At 46.3% G+C, this 21328-nt stretch overlaps 1 protein-coding gene across 2 annotated transcripts in view; it reads left to right on the top strand.

The window, feature by feature from the left end:
* The window catches only part of POF1B (POF1B actin binding protein), a 56444-nt gene extending 35116 nt beyond the window's left edge, over positions 1–21328 (top strand). Inside the window, exons 5-15 of one of the 2 annotated variants that reach the window (XM_048514785.1) lie at positions 4208–4338; positions 5708–5735; positions 8567–8641; positions 9420–9512; positions 11609–11722; positions 13221–13373; positions 13663–13773; positions 14845–14973; positions 18094–18170; positions 19140–19254; positions 20792–21328. In XM_048514785.1, the coding sequence (XP_048370742.1) occupies positions 4208–4338; positions 5708–5735; positions 8567–8641; positions 9420–9512; positions 11609–11722; positions 13221–13373; positions 13663–13773; positions 14845–14973; positions 18094–18170; positions 19140–19254; positions 20792–20797 (1032 nt within the window). In that variant the 3' untranslated portion in view covers positions 20798–21328. Of the gene's footprint in view, positions 1–4207; positions 4339–5707; positions 5736–8566; positions 8642–9419; positions 9513–11608; positions 11723–13220; positions 13374–13662; positions 13774–14844; positions 14974–18093; positions 18171–19139; positions 19255–20749 lie in introns of both variants that reach the window. The other variant, XM_048514784.1, reaches the window with a different exon arrangement.

The following is a 21328-nucleotide window of genomic DNA, read 5'->3' as shown; positions in this document are numbered from 1 at the left end:
ATGGGTTACCAAAAATCCAAAGATGCAATAAAGCAATGGCTTTGGGGTCATCTCCTTCAATTGCGTAGGACCCAGATACACAGTTACACATTGAGCCTGCAATACGCAAAATATTTCCAACCTGTGGACTATCTCAGATCCCTTGATATTCCCAAATACTGAAGAATGGGTGTTTCCCCACTTGCCACGACCCCCCTATGCCGCGCGCTGCTCTCAGCGCGTGTCATCTCTGGAGTGTGCCCGGGCTTCCCCACGACGCCGCGCTTTGCGCGGGGTCATCAAAAGGCGCCGTTTGGAAGAGCGCCAGGAATGACACGCGCTGAGGGGTCGCGACAGCAGCAGCGTCGGGGCGGCTGCGTTGTCGCTGCCCCTGTAGTGGGGAGTGCCGGAGGACCCCGTGCTACTTGCCTACAGTAGCGCGGGGCAGAAGGTAAGTGGGAAAACGCCCAATGTTTACCGTTGCATGTTTCAATGTTCTACCTTCAGCCCTCCGGGAAGGCAGATATTCCTTTCCTCTAACGAGTTTGCTTGTGCAACACAGGAGAAGTAGAAACTGTAGAACATGCCCTCCTGCACTGCCTACTCTATAACGACCTTCAATCTCAGTATATCGCTCTCATCCTGTCCATCTTACCTAGAAGATCGAAAGGATCTTATGTTTCTCTTCTGCTTGCAGACTCCTCCCAGGAGATAACAACCCATGTCCCCAGATTCTGCCTTCGGGCAAGTGGGTCATGTAAGCAGCCGATTGAGGCTAACGTTTCTCCCACACAGCTGGCCCTATTCTGCTCTGTTAAATCTCATATTTTATTTTTACTATTTCCTTGTTTGGAGCTGATTTCATAGTGAAATAACTATGGAGTGACTGACGGGCTAAGAAACAGGGCAGGCTGCTTTTCAAGGGGTTCTCACCAAGTGGGTTCTTGGCTGCCTCGGGTTTTTAATTTAAACCACCATTTAATGTTTAACTGCTGAGGTTGCTCCAATTGTCGCTTGCAGGGGCACTCTTTGCTCCCCCTTTCTTTGCCGACGACATCAGGCCTTCAGTTGAAACATCCATTTCTTTGCTTCCAGGAAAAGCCCAGCAAATTTTTTTGCACATGCTCTGGCAGCGCCAGGCCTTGTCAGCAGCAAATCAAAATGGAACTTGGGAGGAGCCCCTGAGAGAGAGAGAGAGAGAGAGAGAGAGAGAGAGAGAGAGAGAGAGAGAGAGAGAAGGCAGGATCCCAGTTATGTGAACCGTACTCAGGACTCTCGGCTCCGGAGCCTTGGGCTTCCAAGAAATCCACTGTGCATCGTGGGAAAGCCAGGATTGAAGCTTGTGGCTTAGCCAAGCCCGCTTGGGGGTATAAAGGGGGAGAGGGAGTCGACTCCAGATGAGCTGCTTTCTCCTGCTAACCCAAACTGGAAATGCAAAGCGTTTGGCTGGCAGAGCTCGTTTTGTGAGGTCTGGCAGGTTCCGCAAGCAAAGTGCGGTAGCCCGCCCTGCCTGACTTCAGTCTTGTGTGAAACAGTTTTCTTTTTCCAAGAACCCTCATGGTCTACCGCTGCAGTTTTTTAAAAAAAAGTTGCAAAGAAGCATGCTCCAACAGCCTGCTGGTTTGGCTTATGTCCTGTTCCCCAGTAGCAAAAACAAAAAGGATCCCATTCTTGGATGTTTTTTTTCCTCATCCTGTTTGTGGCTATTTGGGAGGTTGCGTCGCTGTGTTTGTTGGCTTTTTGTGCACGTGTGTCCTCACATGGCCCCAGAGGTGGGATCCAACAGGTTCTCACCGGTTCCCGAGAGTGGGTTGCTAATTATTTGTGTGTGTCGAGAGGGGGTTACTAATTGGGTCTGCTTTTCCGTTAGAAATTCCATTAGGTCCAAAAATCATCAAGTCCTGTTGTTTCCTATGTGGCTGGTTAGCGAAGGTAGAAAACAGGATAATTCTCCCTGTTGGGCTGTTTTAAAAACATGTTTTAGAAATATGGTAAAGTTCCTTGTTTAAGGAAAGTATATTTCTTTTGATTTCTAGAAACAAAATTAAGTATTTGAAAGTATAAAGTATTTGACAGGCAGTCAATTCGAGGAGAAGTAGTTGTTTCTGTTGGCAGTAGACGATCGGACTTGCTATAATGAGTTTAAATTATGGAGAGAACGATACCAGTTGGAAATTAGGAACTTTTTTTACAGTAAGAGTTTTTTACAGTAATAGATAAATTATTAATGCTCCACCCCAGAATGCCTGGCCATGCCCCTGTTGTGCCCCGCCCAGCCCCATTGGCGCTACGCCACTGTTTGAATCCCACCACCATGGGAACCTGTTACTAAAATTTTTGGATCCCACCACTGCATGTCCCCTCTGAGGTCTGCACAGTTCTGCTGAGTTCTGCTCTGCTCCTTCCTTGCTGCGTTGCTGGTCCAGTCGGCAGAAAACTCTTTAAATTGCTGGATCGTTGGCAGAGTATTTATTTAAAAGAAAAACAAACAGTATTTGTAACTGGTTGGTGCAGATTGCCACTGTTTAGTGTCAGTTCTTAGCAGTGTTAGCGGCTGCTAATCTGTTTGAATTGGCAGAGTTTTTATGCAGGCGTGCTTTTAAAGAAAGCTGTTCGGCAGGCATTTGAGTCATTGGGCACCAACTGAGCAGGTATGATAATCACAGTTGAAGGGCACGGATCGTGTCTTAGGGACAGAGCATTTGGTTTGCATCCTTCAGGCCCCAGGTTCAATCTTCGGCATCTCCAGTTATGAGACGGGGCAGGAGGTGATGAGAAGGACTTATTCCAGAGACCTTGGAGAGCAGCTGTCAATCTGAGTAGATAGTCCTGACTTGGATGGACCAAAGGTCTGATTTAGCTTCATGTGTTTATGTTTGTGCTCATGTGGACGTAATAAGCTGAGCTGCCAGACATGCCCATTCTGAAATTTACAGCATCTCAAGTTAAAACGCAAGAGTATCTCAGAATCTCTCAACAATCAGGGAAGAACTAAATATGCTGGCTTGCTTAAAAGCATAATTGCAGGATCTTCTTACCACGCTCCAGCGTCCTGTGCAAGAATCTAAACCAGGAGCTGTTTAGTGGTCTGCTGGGAGCTCACCACTGGGTCGTGACCTACCTTATGTTCACCCCTGTTATTTAGCTGTTGGTGACAGGCTCTAGGTTTGCTTGTGCACATTCTCTCTCTGGTTGGATTTTTTCCTAATTCAGGGCTTTGAGCCTCAAAATAGGTTGGAATAACGTCTTTGAAGTATTGTGACTTTGCTTGTCATTAGCAGAACTTCTTTCTAGCAATGGTAAGCTCACAAATGTGCATGTCGATAACACATTGATTGTGCTAGGCTACACATACACACCAGAATTTATTTATTTATTTATTTATTTGTTATATTTCTATACCGCCCTCCCCGAAGGCTCAGGGCAGTTTCCATCAACAATAAAAGTTTAAAACATCGTATATATAATTTATCTAAAACACATAAAATATTAAACTATAGATGGCTTCAGCTCTTCTATTTCCCTTTATGAACCCATGGGAGGCCGGATGTTTTTATGGCTAGTTGAAACCATCCCGGCTGGCCAAACGCCTGGCGGAACAGGTCTGTTTTACAGGCCCTGCGGAAACTTTGCAAGTCCCGCAGGGCCCTGATCTCACCTGGAAGCCTGTTCCACCAGGTAGGGGCCAGAGCCGTAAAAGCCCTGGCCCTTGTAGAGGCCAGCCAGATCGCCTTGGGGCCAGGGATCACCAGTAGGTCCGCCTCCGATGAATTAAGGGGTTAATACTATAAGATTAATACTATAAGACAGAAAACTGCATCACATTTTGGAGTGCACCTTAACAAATCTTGAAAGGTCCCTGCTGTGAGAAAACCAGTGCTGAAGCAGAGGACTGGGCTAAATTGTTGTCTTCTGTTTGTGTAATGGTTTTCACTGGGAGGCATTTTTTAAAAATGCACATGCCTCTTGCCCCCACCAAACACACCTGCAGTGGCGTTGCCCATGACTTTGAGATTCTCCAATCTCATTCCATCCAGTGGACCACCCCTTTAGCATTATGTGTTGATTTGCACATGTGAACAAGCCATCATGGATTAGCCGTCACATATGAACTATGGCAGACCAACGTTTCATGTCGTTTGTTGTCAACAGCTCACACAGTCACCTAAGAAGTAGCAAGAGTTGTGCATGACCTAGCCTTCACAGTGTCATCATCCTCTCCCCTTAGGTGATAAACATCCCAGAAACAAATGACCAGCTGGACTCCCGCTACTTTGGCGAACTCCTTGCCGAACTGAACCGCAAAAGCAATGACCTGTACAGCTGTTTGCTCCAGCATGTTGAGAGGCTGGGGGGAAGGTAAGGGTGTGTGCTGCCGCTGGCCTTCTTGCAATCTTGGGGATGTAGTACAGATTTTCCAGTTGGCTGCATTGAGCAGCATCGCGCAACTGGATTCTGTGAGCAGTAATTGAATAAGCTTGTTAGGAAGCTGTGTGGTTTTTTTAGCTGAATGCAGCAAACAAAGTATCTTGGATCCTGCATTCTAGAGACCCAGTTCCCACTTCAGGAACCAACTAATTCCAGTTTCATGATAGAAGAATATTATGGGGGAAAATCAGAAAATACAATTGGGGAAGAACCAGGGTTCTTGAGCTCCTACTTTGCATGCATCCAGAGTCTATCTGCAGCATCTCCAGTTAAAGAATCTCAAAAAGAGACCTTTCTGTATCTAAAACCGTAAAGGGCTGTCACCAGCCAAACAGTACAGCAGGGAATTAGATAGACCAATGGTGTGACTTGGTATAAGGCAGGTATATGTAGAAAATAGAAGACCTTGCATGAGCATTGTGTGTATGGCTATTGGATGGGATCTACCCTTGTATGTATGTATGTATGTATGTATGTATGTATGTATGTATGTATGTATGTATGTATGTATGTATGGATGTATGTATGGATGTATGTATGTATGGATGGATGGATGGATGGGGATGGATGGATGGATATGGATGGATGGATGGATAGATATGGATGGATGGATGGAGATGGATGGGGATGGATGGATATGGATGGATGGATGGATGGATGGATGGATGGATGGATGGATGGATGGATGGATGGATGGATGGATGGATGGATGGATGGATGGATGGATGGATGGATATGGATGGATGGATGGATGGATGGATGGATGGATGGATGGATGGATGGATGGATGGGTTTTGTATACCGCCCTACCCCCGAAGGGCTCTGGGTGGTGCACAACGTAGTTTCCTCTTACAGCACATACAAACAAAACCACATTAAAAGGAGAATTAAAAAACACAGCCCGGTAAGAATTAACAAAAGAGATGAAGCGTCACGCTTAATAAAAACCCCGAATTAAAAACCACTCCCAAGAGGGAAGCGAGAAGACAGAAAAAGTGGGTCCCGTAGATGGCAAAGGGAACTCTGAGCTGGAGGAATAAAAGAGGCACTTCAATCAGTAGCTGGACACTCCAAAGGCCCGGTGGAACAACTCAGTATGTGTTTTGTCTTGTTTGATGTATTCATAATAATTTTTAAAACATTTTTAAATGCTGTTTGTACTTATTTTGTACTTATTTTACTCAAAAAGTATTGAGATTAACATTTAAAAATGCTTTATATGTTGCAAAAATATAGATATTAACGTAGCTGATTTGAAAATATTCTGTTGAGCTGACATTATTAATGTGCTGTTTTGCAGGAGATACGAAATTGAATCATTTAGCCAAGTAAGTATGTCAAACATTTCCAGTGTTTTTGAGCTATGGTTATTGAAACCTTTACCACTGCTGCTGTGCAAACATAACAACTTAATGTGTTGTCGAAGGCTTTCACGGCCGGAATCGCTGGGGTATTGTGTGGTTTCTGGGCTGTTCGGCTGTGTTCTAGTAGCATTTTCTCCTGACGTTTCGCCTGAAGATGTGGCTGGAATCTTCAGAGGATCCTCTGGAGCCACAGATGCAAGTGAAACGTCAGGAAAAAATGCTACTAGAACACGGCCATAAATGCCTGGAAACCACACAACACCCTATAACAACTTAACCTTGGCTTATTGTTTTAATCTAGTTGAAGATTCCAAATGTACATTTGAAACCATTAAAAAAATTATTTACAAATACAGATACAAGCATCATAAAAATCAATTGAAAATACACACAGAACATACAGTAAAAACAAATGATGGTAAACCACCCACTGAATGACCCCACCTAAACCCTGACTCAAAATTACAAAATAACCATTGCTATTCTTTGTATCGTATTTGACCATAAATAGTTTAATTTGTAACTATTGTTATTTTTTTAAATAAAAGGTTAACTTCACTAAAATCATAGGCCCCTTCCGCACGCGCAAAATAATGCGTTTTCAAACCACTTTCACAACTGTTTGCAAGTGGATTTTGCCATTCCGCACAGCTTCACAGAGCACTGAAAGCAGTTTTGAAAGTGCCTTATTCTGCATGTGCGGAAGGAGCCTAAATCTCTTTTATTTTAACTATCCAGTCATGTAAGTTGGGAGTGACTTTTTGATTCCAGTTTCTAGCAGCCGTGGTTTTCGCTTGCATGATTTAAGCTGTCCTGCTGGGTGTTCATAAGGAGAAATCCCGTAAGGTCTGCTTGTTGAATGCAGACAGAAAGGCCCATGAAAGGACTTCACTGTACTGGCTATATTTGCTTGGTGCAGATGTGATGTTGAACACCGAGCATGAACTTGGATCCTGCAGGAAATCGCTGCCTGCATGAAGGGACGCTCCCTTCTCCCCCCCACCCCCATCCAGAGGTGGGATCCAGCAGGTTCTCACAGGTTCTCGAGAGTAGGTTACTAATTATTTGTGTGTGCTGAGAGGGGGTTACTAATTGGTGATTTTGCCACGTGATTTTTGCCTTAGTTACGCCCCTCCTCTCAGCAGTAGCACGCAGAACTTGAAGTAGTCTAGCAGGAGGTGCACCGGCGTGTGTGGCAGCCTGCGCCTGCGTGCATTTGTTTCCCGCCCAAGGACCGGCGCAGCGGCTGCGTCCTTGCCACAGCCCCGCCCAGGAATGCCCCGCCCCTGGACTGCCTGGCCATGCCCCCGTCACACCCCACCCAGCCCCATTGGCGCTACGCCACAGTTTGAATCCCACCACCATGGGAACCTGTTACTAAAATTTTTGGATCCCACCACTGCCCCCACCTGGCTGCAGCCCCAAACGCTTACCGAAATGCTGATTCTCAGGGGTGAGGGGGAATTGATGAAAATTTCCACTGGATTCAGCCCACAGTCTGCAATCCATTTCAGACCTTAATTGGCTACTTCCATTCAACCATTGGTTAGGTTTTCATCCACAATTCTTTCTATTAGTTACAGCAAACAGCCTGTCAGCTTGTTCAGGTTACAGCATCTGTGATCATGTTCCTCCCTCCCTTGCACAACATAGTAAACCACTTTTTAAACTATTTGCAACGTGGGGTGCAAAATCTCTGCTGGATAGATGCAAATGCTTGGTTGCGTCCAGCTGCACTTTCCTCGTTGCAGCCGTAAGGGATACCGTAAGAGCCCTGCAGACTGCTGCAATCTCAGCTTCCGCTGAGGAACTGATCCATTCTGTTCAACAGAAGACTGTTGCAGAGAGAGGATACTTCCCAGTCATGCGCAGCACGCGCAGGGATTGTCATTATCACTACTCAGGACACTTACAGCGATGTGTTTGTGTTGAGCAGCTGATTGTGAATTATTTCCAAGTCTGCAGCTGACGGTTAAAAGGGAACAGCTTAGGGAATGCAGAAACAGTATTGCTGGGGACTGCAGGAAGGGCTGTCATCAAACCACTTTCTCAGCAGAAAAGATAGATAAAAAAAGCAATTCTGGGGTAATTTTTCTTGGGTCTGCAAAGGACTCAGCAGTCAGCATTCTTTTAATAAGGTGGCTAGCAAAGAACACGGTTGGCTGTGCTCTTCTTTGCCCGCAAAACCTCCAAATGGTACAGTTTGTTAGGGATTTTTGTCCTGTTGGATTCCTAGTAGGAGAAAGGCTCAGGCATATTTTATTTATTTATTTATTTGTTATATTTATATACCGCCCTCCCCCGGAGGGCTCAGGGCGGTGAACATGGACATATAAATAGAGCACAGAATAAAATCAATAAATCTCAAAGTAATTACATAAGTCATAAAGAAATGGCTCTATATACATTAAAACCCATTAAAAACCCCATTAAAAGCAGCGCATTGGTACCGAAGTACAACAAATGTACAGCGGCTGGCGACCTACTAACTGATCCCCTAAAAGAGGGGAGGGACGGCAGGATCCGCAGATGTTAAAGGGGGGGGGCATCAGCGGCCAGCCTCTCCAAAGGCCCGGCGGAACAGCTCAGTCTTGACATGAATGATGCTCCCTGTTCTCTCCCCAACCCCACCCTCAAATATCAGAACTGAAGCACTGCAAGCAAGTCTGGTCTTTAGTTCTTTCGGTTACTTTGTCCTTGATGGGAGCAATATTTTGCTGTGACAAAAGAAGAGCATTGTTCAAATGTAAAGCAAAATCTATGACTAATTGTCTTTCTTGCCTGTTTCTTATTAGTCAGAAGATATTGAGAGTTTGATTCCTAAAGGGCTTTCAGAGTCAACCAAGCAGCAAATCCGTTACCTGTTGCAGGTAGGGCTTTGGGCAAGTGGCAAGACATGGAAGTGATGTGAATAGGTGCTTGGCTTTATGTTGTGAAAATGCTTTCTCGTTTTAATCTGAAGTCGCTCACCTGTAAAGGTTTTGGTTTCTAATCCATGCATAAGTGAAAACTCCATTTTTCCTAGTCTTATTTTTATTTATTTTGACTTTTATGCATGTAACTATCAAGACATTTAAAAAGGAAAGTCCAGAATACTTATCTGTAGAGTAAAAAAAATGGATCACCCATTTACAAGGTAGTAGTTTTGGGGGCACACCCCAGCTAGTCAAAAAATATTACTTTGTATTTTTTAAAAAATGACACCCCCCCCAAAAACACACACACACAAACACACACACACACACACACACACACACACACACACACACACACACACACACACACACACACACACACGGCTGAGAACTGAGCATGCTCATGAGCCACAGAACCACAGAATGTTGGGGACAGTCAAAACTCAAAACTAACAAGGAAAACAGGATGGAAAGGAAATTGGTTTGCTCAAGTCTGTAACAGCCTATAGTATCCTGAAGGGAGAGACTTTGGTGCTGGAGGGGATACCATTTTGCAGTTTTCTCTCTCTTTACTTCCCTCTGATTCCTTGAAGGCTCTTCAATTGTTAAACGTACTTCAGAAATAACTTTTGCCCAGCTTTGTTATGAATTGATGGGTCCTTGAAACGGGATCTGTATGTTTAAACCATCCAACGAGTTCCCCAGATGTACTTTCTGTTTTTTCTTTCCCTAGATGAGAGTCACGGCAGATAAGTCTATGAGGCTGGTCCTTGCCACGTTCAGCAACCTTCGAGAGGAACTCCTCCATCTTCAGGACGACTTAGGGGTATGTGTCTGCTTTTGTCTTTCACCTACTGCCGTTTGAACAGTAGGAACTCGAGATCCACAACATTCCTTTTAGATAACATCTGGGATTCCAGACTGTTTCCAGTTGAATGACAGACTCTCCTCTCCTTTTCCTTCTGCTGTGTTGTTCACCATTTTTGAAACTGGCCTCATTCTGGAAGATGGAGCTGTGTTGGTGTGCAGTATGTGGCCTAACCTGAATGCTCATCAGATCTCATAAGCTCAACAGGGTCAGCCCTGGTTAGTATTAGGATGGGACACCACTAAGGAAGTCCAGGGTTGCTATGCAGGGGCAGGCAAGGGCTAACCATTGGTGAACGTCTCACGCCTCTAGAAAAGAAGAAGAAGAGTTTGGATTTATATCCCCCTTTCTCTCCTGCAGGAGACTCAAAGGGGCTGACAATCTTCTTGCCCTTCCCCCCTCACAACAAACACCCTGTGAGGTAGGTGGGGCTGAGAGCGCTCCGAGAGGCTGTGACTAGCCCAAGGTCACCCAGCTGGCGTGTGTGGGAGTGTACAGGCCAATCTGAATTCCCCAGATAAGCCTCCACAGTTCAGGCGGCAGAGCTGGGAATCAAACTCGGTTCCTCCAGATTAGATACACGATTAGATACACGAGCTCTTAACCTCCTATCCCTCTGCTGCTCCGCCACTGCTTTTCCCCCTAGGTCAGGTACTCTTTCTGATGTCCCTCTGGCATCTTTTAAGTCCTCCAAAACCCTATGGGGCTATGGCAGAACAGGCTTGCTTTGCCTGGCAGGCCCTATTCCGCTCCCAAGCCTCTCCCCGGGGTTGCCAACTTTTCCTGGAGAGGGCTAGCTTTCTCTCTGGGTGAACCGCTGCCACCACCTGACCGTTTGAGGAACTGCCCGCTGGGGAAGGTCAGGGTTCCCCAACTTCCTTTCCAACTGTGAGGCCTAGCCTCAGTTTCCCCTGGTTCCCCTCTCTCCACAGGGCAGATTGGAGGTCCCGGAGGAAAAGCTGTTTGCCAGCTGCCAGCCTTCCTCTCCGCTCCTATTTAGATAGCACATCCAAGATGGTGGGGCATTTATGGTACAAAAAACTGTTCCCCACATCTAAGTTTAAAAAGTATGTATTAAAAATAAAATGGTCACAAGTATATTTTGGCACTGCACCAGACTGAGCAAGGGTTTCCAAAACAAAGGAGATGTAAACGCAAATCCCGTGTCCCTCTCACTAAACATACCCTAGCAGTTGTTGAAAATAGGGTAGGCCCTTAAAGCTTAGAAGGTTGCAATTCTCAGAGTTCCCATTCCCTGGCAGGCTGAGTGAGCTCCCTGGATGAGTACGTGGTTCAAAAATGGCTGCTCTCTGCACAGCCCCAGCAAGAGGTCTGCTCCCTTCAGCAACCCAGCAGAAAGAGAAAAAGACGAGACCGCACCTCTCTGCTCCCAACACTTTTATCAGTTCCCTGGCCCCACCCTCTTTTGACCTGGTCAGGCTGGGTCAAGATACCTTTTCCCCCTAGGTCAGGTAGCTCTTCCTGATGTCCCTCTGGCATCTTTTAAGTCCTCCAAATCTGTGATACCTGATTGGAGAAGAGGAGAAGGGGGGAGGGGAGGAAGGAGCCCATATCTCCACAGGGGCCATCATAAGTTGGCTGCAACTCAATGGCATTTTCCACCACTGCTTGTGAGAAGTACAAACGCGCAGCTATTTCTAAGGATGTGGAAACTAGTTGTATGATTATTTGAAGCCAGGCATGGAGCTTTAGAAGTTCTAAAACTGATCCATATATAAATGAGATGCATTGTGGCACCACTGCCACCCACCTTTCTCCCAGAGGAATATCTCAGGAAAGCTGCATGTTTCAAAACCAGGACTGGCATCAGGGGTGGGAGTCTCTAGGCACCTTTCAAAGCTCCTTGGCTTTCTGGATTCTTATTACTCTGCAGCAGTCAATATTCTGCTGCAGTAATTGGAGTCTTCCTACTGTCTCTGGGGCGGTGGTGGTATAGGTCTTCCAATAAATGCTCAGCCTTTTCTTCCGTCCCTCCTCTTAACTTGCAATACCACCTTCCCAGAGTGGACCTTTTTATAATGTCTGTTTTACAGAAATTAGAAACTGACAAAACGCTACTGGAGAAAGACCTGGCTTTCAAAGAGTGTCAAGTGAGGGAGTATGAAAAGCTTCTGGCCTCCGTACGAGAGAATAATCGCCTACAGCAGGTAAGCCTGCACGTTTCTCATGTGTGAAATGACAAGTCTTCTTTTGGCATTCGTTCAAAAAGGAAATGACACCACGCAGTTGTTTAGGCAATCATTATTTCTGCGCTGGTAGTCCAGAGAACAGTTTGTGCGCTATTCATCTGACGTGAGTGCTGTTTTGAACACTTCTCAGAAAGCTCTGTATGTAATGGGCGAGTGGTAGGATTATTTCCCATGCTTGGTGGGGAGAAAGATGCCTAGTCCCCTTCAAATGTGATGGAGGTTTGTTCTAAAGAGAGTTTATATATACAGCAAAATAAAGTGGATCCCCCCCCCCACAGATAAGCCTCTGCCCCTCAGGTGGAGGAGTGGGGAATCAAACCCGGTTCTCCAGGTTAGAATCCACCTGCTCTTAACCCCTACACCACTTCCCATTTTCGCCATGTATTTTTGCCACTCAGAATTAGAAAAGCATCGTCAGAGGTCCACACAGATGGCTGCATAGACTTCAAGCAGCTCTTTATAGGCTAGATTGTGGCCCATAGCTCTTAAGGACAGGGAATGAAAATGATCATGTGAACCTCTGGCTGCTGCCTAACGTTGAGTCCAGGCTATTTGTCCATCAGGATCAGTGCTGCCTTCTTTGACTAGTCTTGTCTTCCGTAACTAGTGACTCTCCAGCATCTCAGGACTTTTATTAGGTATTCCCCACATCCGGTGAGTTTGACGTGGGTCCGTTCCTGCTCTGCTCCGTCTTGCCGTTAAATTTCCGACTCCACCAGGGAGGTGCAGTTTTTTCAGGAACCTAGGTCGAACCCAGGTCAAAGCTGGTAAAGTGGGGAATCTCCGTTGCCTCAATTTGCCCGTTCAGCCAATCACAAACGAATGTCTTGGGCATGCGCAGAATGTAGCCGCTACGTTGCCATCACGTTAAAAAGGGGGGGAAGGGACACACGTTCGCATTCCCGCCGCAACGCATCAGCCTATCAGGAACGAGGAGCGAATGACGCGCCGAGGTGATACTGCCCTCTGAGCTTGGCTCTGGCAAAACGACCTCTGCTGCTGTGGGGAGTAATGGAGGAATTGACCTAGGTCGGCACTTTCAGCCCAACGGGTCGAGCCTAGGTCGAGTTAGAGAGTGCGGAATTGACCTATGTCACCTGCTGCCAGATTCTTTTTCTGTTGGAGCTGCTGGAGACCGTGGCTGAGATCTTCCGCGTGCAGAACAAGTGATTTATCACTGAGCCGCACCCCCATTTTATGAGCCACAGCAGGGCACAGCATGACCCCAAGTTAGCTTGGCTGACTCTTTTGCGATTTTCTTTCCATAAATACTTAAAGGACACTTTCATACATACTGAATAGGACATTTTCAGTCCACTTTCAATGCACTTTCCCCACTATGAAATCCAGTTGCAAAGTGCACAGGAAGGGGATTGAATGATTCAGCATAGGTAAACGTGACTCTTCCAAATGCAGAGAGGTCTGCGCTTACTTGCTTTGTGTGGCGCATTCACAGAAAGCCCTCCGAGAGTCTACTCTCAAGTGCCGCTCGCTGGAAGAACAGCTCATCTCTCTCCGGCACAACGATGGGGACAAGGAATTTCGGATGAAAGATCTGGAATACAGCAAACGAGCTCTGGAGCAAGAAGTCCAGAACCTCAGGCTCCAGGTAATGGCACACCTTTGTGTTGGCTTGTGGGAGGAGCTGGGATGCTCAGTTCCAAAAGACAGAGATTTGCTTATTCTTTGCATAGTGGTATCAACGTGTGCCACGCTCGTGACATTAGTCTCCAATTAGTGGGTTAGGCCAGTATTGGCCCATGTGGGTCAATGTAAGGTACTTTCACATGTTGGTTCTGTAACTGCTATTTTCCCTTTCCGTGAAAGCAACTCTTACATGATCCGTACTGCTATTTTGTGTTTTAAATTAAGCTGAATGACCTTTGTTGTTTGTGCAGGTTTCATCAAACCCCCTGATTCAGACCACAACTGATGAACTGTCCAGCCGCTATGTGGAGATGATCAACCAACTCAGAGAGGATAAAGACCGGCAGATCCGCAACCTGAGGGTATGTTGGTTTTCTGCCCTACTGGGGAAATACCGTGGGAAGCAGAGCCCTTCTGGGATTGGGTGGGATATAAATCCAATGAATGAATGAATGAATGAATGGTGAGTGAGTGAGTGAGTGAATGAATGAATGAAGAGTGAGTGAGTGAGTGAATGAATGAATGAATGAATGAAGAGTGAGTGAGTGAGTGAGTGAGTGAGTGAGTGAGTGAGTGAATGAATGAATGAATGAATGAATGAATGAATGAATGAATGAATGCATAGCTCAAATGGGGATTCTGCAAGATAAAACCCTTACAAGTTATCCGCATGCTGTATGTCCCGGAGTACAAGTACAGTCAAAATGGCCCCAGTTTAATTCCTATCAGATGAAGCAAAAACATGCCTGAGACCACCTATTGAATTCATAGGGCAACAGAGATAAGGACCAGTTTGATATTGACAAGCTGGAATGGGTCCAAGGAGGGCATCCCAAATCGTAAAAGGTCTGGAATCCATGCCCTACGAAGAGAGACTTAGGGAGCTGGGTGTGTTTAGTTTGGTGAAGAGAAGGTTAAGAGGTGACATGATAGCCATGTTTAGATATTTGAAGGGATGTCATGTTGGTGAGGGAGCAAGCTTGTTTTCTGCTGCTCCAGAGACCAGAACCAGGAGTCATGGGTTCAAGGTGAAGGAAAAGAGATTCCACCTAAACATCAGGAAAAACTTCCTGACCGTCAGGGCTGTTCGACAGAGTAATGTACGACCTCGGAGTGTGGTGGAGTCTCCTTCTTCGGAGGTTTTTAAAGAGAGGCTGGATGGCCATCTGTCAGGAGTGCTTTGACTGTGGTTTTCCTTCATTGCAGGGGGTTGGACTTGATGGCCCTTGGGGTCTCTTCCAACTCTTTGATTCTATGATTTTGTGGGTCACAGAACTGCCTCCTCTTTCTCGCTATCTTGTGCTCGGTTTGGCGAAAGCCACGTCTCCTGCATAGGCCAGTTTCAGTCTTGATCCTCTTTCCATGCACGCATCTCTTCCAAGGCTGCTCAGCGTGTGTGAGTGAGTGTGCTCTTGTGTGCTCTTTCCATGCAGTCCCAGCTATGCGATTTCCAGAAGGATATTTCAAAGAAAGAGGGGACAGATGCTGACCTCCAGATGCGACTGCACGAGTTGAATATGAGGCTGGAAGAGAAGGAGTCTTGGATCAAGCAGCAGGAAGATGTAAGGCGGCGCTGCCTCGAGAACAGCGGGACGCAAACTCTCCCTGCGGGTGTTGACGATCAAATCAGCAATGTCATTTTCACTCTTCCACACCCCCCCCCTCCCTTGCGAGCGAATAATATTAGGGAAATGCCTTTCTATCCCAATTGATTTACATTGTAAAAGCGTATCTTCTCCATTAGGGACACCTTTTCAATTCAATGAGAAACTAAATCAGTTACAGAATTAAACATTGCTGCCTTACTGGGTATGCAAATATCACACTGCAGAGCTCCGCTTGGAAGGCACCCTGAGCCCACAAGGGGAAGGGCAATGCATAAATATAATAACATGAAATAAATAATAAGAAAAAGAGTTTGGATTTATATCTCCCCTTTCTCTCCTGCAGGAGACTCAAAGGGGCTTACAAGCTCCTTGCCCTTCCCCCCTCACAACAAACACCCTGTGAGGTAGGTGGGGCTGAGAGAGCTCCGAGAAGCTGTGACTAGCCCAAGGTCACCCAGCTGGCGCGTGTGGGAGTGCACAGGCTAAGCTGAACTCCCCAGATAAGCCTCCACAGCTCAGGCGGCAGAGCAGGGAATCAAACCTGGTTCCTCCAGATTAGAATGCACCTGCTCTTAACCATTACCTGAGTTCGATCCTGACAGAAGTCAGTTTTCAGGTATCTAGTTCAAGGTTGACTCAGCCTTCCATCCTTCTGAGATCGGTAAAATGAGTACACAGCCTGCTGAAGTTAAAGTGTACACGACTGCGGGGGGGGGGGGGGGGGGGCAAACCACCCCATAAAGAAAGTCTGCCTAGGAAGCGTGATGTGACATCACCCCATGAGTCAGTAATGATCTGGTGTCTGCACAAGGGACTACCTTTACCTTTGTAAACTTGCCTATAATTCAGAAGTTCTTGGATTAGATCAATATTATCAAAAATCCTAAAAAGCCCGTGATACTAAAGCAGTGATGGCACGCGCACACAGAGTTCGTCATGTGGAGGGTGGAAAATCACACACACACACCACACACACATCTAGGCTGGCCTGGGCCACTGAGCATGATGTGTGTGCACTGCAGGGAGGGCTGGCGGGCCTGGTGCCTGGGCTCCGGGTGGCTGTTGCCTGAGGGGGGGGGCAGAGGAGGCAGAGATGCTAGAGAGGCACAGTGCGGTGCACGCGGGACTTGCTTGAGACTAGAGAAGGCTGGCCCCTGCTCGAGCAGGTGGGGCGGAGGAAGAGGGAGCCAACCGGTTTTTTCTAAACTAAAACCTCAGCATTCAGATTAAATTGCCGGGTTGGCACTTTGCGATAAATAAGTGGCGTTTGGGTTGCAATTTGGGCACTCGGTCTCAAAAAGGTTCGCCATCACTAAAGGCTGCATGGGTGCGGGAGTCTTCTTGGGAGATGAATTCCTCCTCCTCTCATGCCCAGAAGGTTCCTGGCGTGACCCATGTTTGTGTGCCATTTAAAAAACATTGGCTCAGTTGCTTCGCGTTCGTTCCATGTGTTTTTCTCACCCGCTGTTACGGAGGCTGTCGTCCACTGTGAAGCGCGTTACTCTTGTGTTGCCCTGTGGATTCTTGGAAAACTGGTCAGGCACTGACAGAAGTTCCTAGTGCCAGAGGAGGTTCATTCTCCAGTGGAGGGCGGCATCCTCAACAGCCAGAGAGGAGCGCACATGGAAAGGTCTGCACTGGACTTGATGATTCGGCAAACCCGAATCACATTAACAAACCGAAAAAAGCCGTTTTGGCTTTTTCTTTTACCAACAAAAACCCCCCAGATGTATTGAAAAAGTTAAATACACCTGGGACCGAAAAAGCTTAATAACATTTGGGTTTTTCAGCTCTCTCTCCCTCCCCTTGGAAACCAGCAGAGGAGGGAGGAAGAGATAGATCTTGTAAGAGGGGCTTCCCGGCATGCAAGACCCACCCCTTTCATGTTCTTCCAGCCCTGTTGGACTGGAAGAGCGTTGGGGGAGATCAAAGAGATCTTGCGTGTTGGGCTGACCTAGCTCTACCAAGACCTACCCTCCTGGGCTGAAAGAGCATTGAAGGGATATCAAAGAAATCTTGTGTGTCTGGCTGATCTAGCTCAGCCCGACAGGCAAGATCTACCCTTTTCCCATGCTCTTCAAGTTCTTCCAGCTTGAAGGGCATTGGAAGGGGATGGATTGGCCAGATTCTGCATGTGGATCAGAGCTGGCACAGCTCTGTGTTCAGAATCTCACATGCTTCATTCAGGTATTACTGACAATATTCGGGTTAAAAAACCCCAAACCCGACATTGTTCAGTCCTTCCCCTCTCCCACTGTTTCCCAAGAGCTTGAGAGAGTGGGAAACAGGGGTGGGCAAACTCTCAAGGTCTTGGGAAACAGTGGGAGAGGGGAAGGACCAAACAATGTCGGGTTTGGGGTTTTTTACCCGAATATTGTCAGTAATACCTGATTAAAGCCAATTGATATCTGCCTTTATTTGGCTTTATTAATAATTTTTGGGTTAAAAAACCCAAACTTGAAATTTACCAATATTTTTTATCTGTGCTGAAGCCTAATCTTCACTTTCCCGTCCACACAGCATTCACCCCAAATTTGCTACAACCTTCTTTGGTAAAGCAGGTTTTGGGAAAGATGGTAGCAAAGCTCGGGAAAAGACGGAAAAGCCTCAGATTGCTATGTGGAAGCAAAAACAGCTCCCCCCCCACACACACACACAAATGCTTCACGTTCATAGTAAAGGAAGATCAAAACTGCTGGTGTGGAAGCCATTCAAGTGAAGCATCGTTTGATTGGATGAAGACTTAAGTCTGGCCAGTTGCCTTGGAATTAGAGGCTGTGTGCAAAACAGTTCTTTGACACAACAAGCCTGTGTCATTGGAAAGAATCTGAGTGCTGAGTGTTTTGGTGGGAATGTGCTTGAACAGGGCAAGAGTAGGGTGGGACTCAGTGGGGTGGGACTCAGTGAAGGAGCTCTGGTTTTGCATGCCCAAGGGGTCGGGCTGCAGTCTGGAAACTCCAGTTAAAGAATCTCAGGTTGCAAGAACCGGGAATATGCTGCGCTCGACGGACTAGTCGCCTGGCTCGCTGTCAAGCAGCTTTCTGCATCTGTGTGTGTTTTGTAAATCTCTTTCAGGAAATCTTCAGGTTGAAGCAAGAGAAATTAGCATGCAGCCCATCCCAAGGAATAACGAAGACCATCATCACTAAAAAGTAATGAAGTTGCACACAGGCAACCGGTTTCCATAGACGTGGGCGCACCTGGAGCTATGCAGATAGATGCTTTGACTTGTAAATATAAATGGGAGGATGAGAACAGACTTCCACTGTAGATCGTATCAGGGCTCCCTGGCTTTAATGTAGCCTCATGCCGTCTACTTTGAATACGATTTGCATTTCATCTCTTTAATTAATGGGTGCATTAAAATATGGTTTTGATAATGCTTTCTCTTTATTACGGGTACTTGATGCTAAGGAATGATAAAACGTCTCCTTACCCGTCTTTTTATCTATTATTGTTGTCATTGTTGTTAATGTTTTAATATAAAATTGATGAGCTGAAGTACATTTGACCATTGCTCACAGTGATGAGACAGTGAAATGTGGTGTGGATTTATACCCCACTTTTATCAACAATTAGGAGTCTCAAAGTGGCTTACAAACCTGTTCTCTTCCTCTCCCCACAACCTGTGAGGTAGGTGGGCTGAAAGAATTCTGAGAGAAGTGTGACTAGCCCAAGGTCACCCAGCAGGCTTCATGTGTAGGAACTGGGAAACATCCAATTTATCATATTAGAGTCCACTGCTCGTGTGGAGGAGTGGGGAATCAAACCCAGTCCTCCAGATTAGAGTCCACTGCTCCTAACCATTACAGCATCATCTTTCTCAATTTGCAATTCACTGGTCTCCAGCCAGCCAGTAAAAATTAGACTTGTGGGTTGTTTAAACATTGAAAACAAAGGGCCTTCGTTGAATGTTTAGCAAAGCAAACTTGGTGAGTTAAGGTCTACGCAAATAAGGGATTCCAGTCTCTCCCAAAGCACCATTTCACTGTGAGCTGTTTGAAATCTTCTAAGAAATTTATAATTTTAGCCACAGTTAGCTGGCGTGCAAGGAACGTGTTGTTTCATTTTGAAGTGCAGAATGTCACTAGCAATGCTGAGAGATGCTCTTCAACCATCAGGTACAGGAACCAGTATCCCATCCTTGGACTCTTGTCTGATGACTACAAAGTGACGTCACCTGTCAAACAATCACAGACCATTGTAATCGAAAAAACTGGAGAAATGTGGAAGCAGGTGAGTTCTCTCTCAGGAAATGTCGGTTACAGAAACCACTTGGAGAAGGCGTGGCGGTGGCCACTGTTCTGAGCACCACGTGCATTTGAGTTTTCTTATCGTTGCTTGAAATATGTAAACCAAGCACGCACTCTGCTGCTGAACCAAGGCCACATCCGTTTGTGCTGGGCCAGAACACAAAAAGGAGACTCCTGTTTTCTCAATGCACTGCAACATTTATAGTTAAGAGGGTTCTGAGAATGCAGTAAAAGTAGGGTTTTTTAAAAGCCAAGAATCTAGTGTGTGGATTCCCAAAGTGGGTGGTACCACTCCCCTGGGTGGGGGGGCAGCGGATGGAAACATCAATGGGCAATGATGAATTTTGGGACAGTAATGGGGCAGCATAGAGTTTTGGAGCGGCAGGGGGGTGGCACAGGGATTCCTGGGCCAGGTGGCAAAAAATGGTTTTGTCCTTCCACCTTGGTGACTGATGAATTTTAAAGGAAAAGCAGCAGCACTCTCCTTGCTGTGTAGCCCTGCGGCCTGGTGTTGAGAAGCTGATATTCCTGCACCAAGCATTAAAACTGTGAAGACATAATGGGGGAAATGCAAATATACCCTTCCATATTGCAAAAACAGCTCAATAAATTGCTTTTACTTTTACTAGGTCATGTTTTATTTGTGAAATATATATGTGTGTTTACCCTGTTAAAAGTTGTTTTAAATTTGCAGTAGACCTGATAGCAAGAAAGAAATGTGTGTGTGTGTGTGCGTGCGTGCGTGCATGTGTGCATGCGTGCATGTGTGTAGGAGGGGCACTAGTTTGTGGCCCAGGGTGGCAGCCCAAAAATGTTTGGGGTCCGCTGATCTAGTTCTTAGTGAGCACAGCTGCAACCCAGATTCGCAAACATAATGATGCTTCACCCATTGAATGAACATGGGCCACTGGCTATAAATATCTCAGGTGTTGGCTTGTCAGATTTTCCTTTCCAGGTCTGCCTTTCTAAGAATCAGTGGCTATATTTGTAGCAATGCTGAAACACAGCATCGCAAATTAGATACCGTTCATTTGCTTGGCGCCTATGTGGTGTGAGCGGAGTTGCTATGCTTAAAAAGTGTGCTTTTTCGCCACGATTCCCCAGCCAACTCTCGAAATGGTTCCCCTGTCCATCATTGGATCCCATGAACATGGTTGTTCTCAAGTGTCTTCCTATCCTCATGGGGCCACCCTGACTTTGCTGCAGGGTTGGGAAGGTTCACTTGAAAAGCGGGGGGAAACCCAAGAGGCCACAGGACTATCACAGTCCTGTGAGGAAGGGGGGGGGGGGTACCACTTCCTAAACGCATCCAAGCCGGAGCAAGCCATCTGTGTGTAGATGATCCTTTCTGTGGTCTTTGCAGTTGGTCAAAACTCACACGAAACTTTCTTGATCTTCTGTTTGAAAACGGCTCCTGAAGTCCACATCTGCCTGCGTGGTCTGAATGATGCTAACATGTCTTGTTTGTTTTGCAACAGGAATCCTTTGCTGCCGATTAAAGAACTGCTTGCTTCTTTCAGGAATGAACAAGCCCCCCCGGGACAAGTTTCCAGCAGCTCAGAGGAGTACACAATCACAGAAACGCTATTGTTTTATTCTTCCCTTCTGTTTTTTTGTTTGTTTGTTTTCCTTCATTTGTTCACAGTTCAGATCTGAAACTTAAAACCAGCCATGGTTTGGTGGGGGGAGCATTATCAGCTCACTGCAAGATGTAATACATTTAGAAGTAAAGCTTGACTTCACAGTTTGCGGTCAACAAATATGTGGCTATTCAAGCAGTGGACCTTGTGGCTTCGCTCCTCAGTTGAGGAATCCTTGAGCATCTTCCTACGGCATTTCATTAGCCTTGTCTCCATGGAATATGGGCCCTATACACGATTCTCTCCCCCTTCATCTGTTTTATCTGGGCAACTCTATGAGAGTAGGAGAGGCAGATAGAAAAAGAAGAAGAGTTTGGATTTATATCCCCCTTTCTCTCCTGCAGGAGACTCAAAGGGGCTTACAATTTCCTTGCCCTTCCCCCCTCACAACAATCACCTGAGGTAGGTGGGGCTGAG

Source organism: Sphaerodactylus townsendi, linkage group LG13, assembly GCF_021028975.2.
Source record: "Sphaerodactylus townsendi isolate TG3544 linkage group LG13, MPM_Stown_v2.3, whole genome shotgun sequence".
Taxonomy (NCBI): Eukaryota; Metazoa; Chordata; class Lepidosauria; order Squamata; family Sphaerodactylidae; genus Sphaerodactylus; species Sphaerodactylus townsendi.
This window is presented reverse-complemented; position numbering and strand designations above follow the sequence as displayed.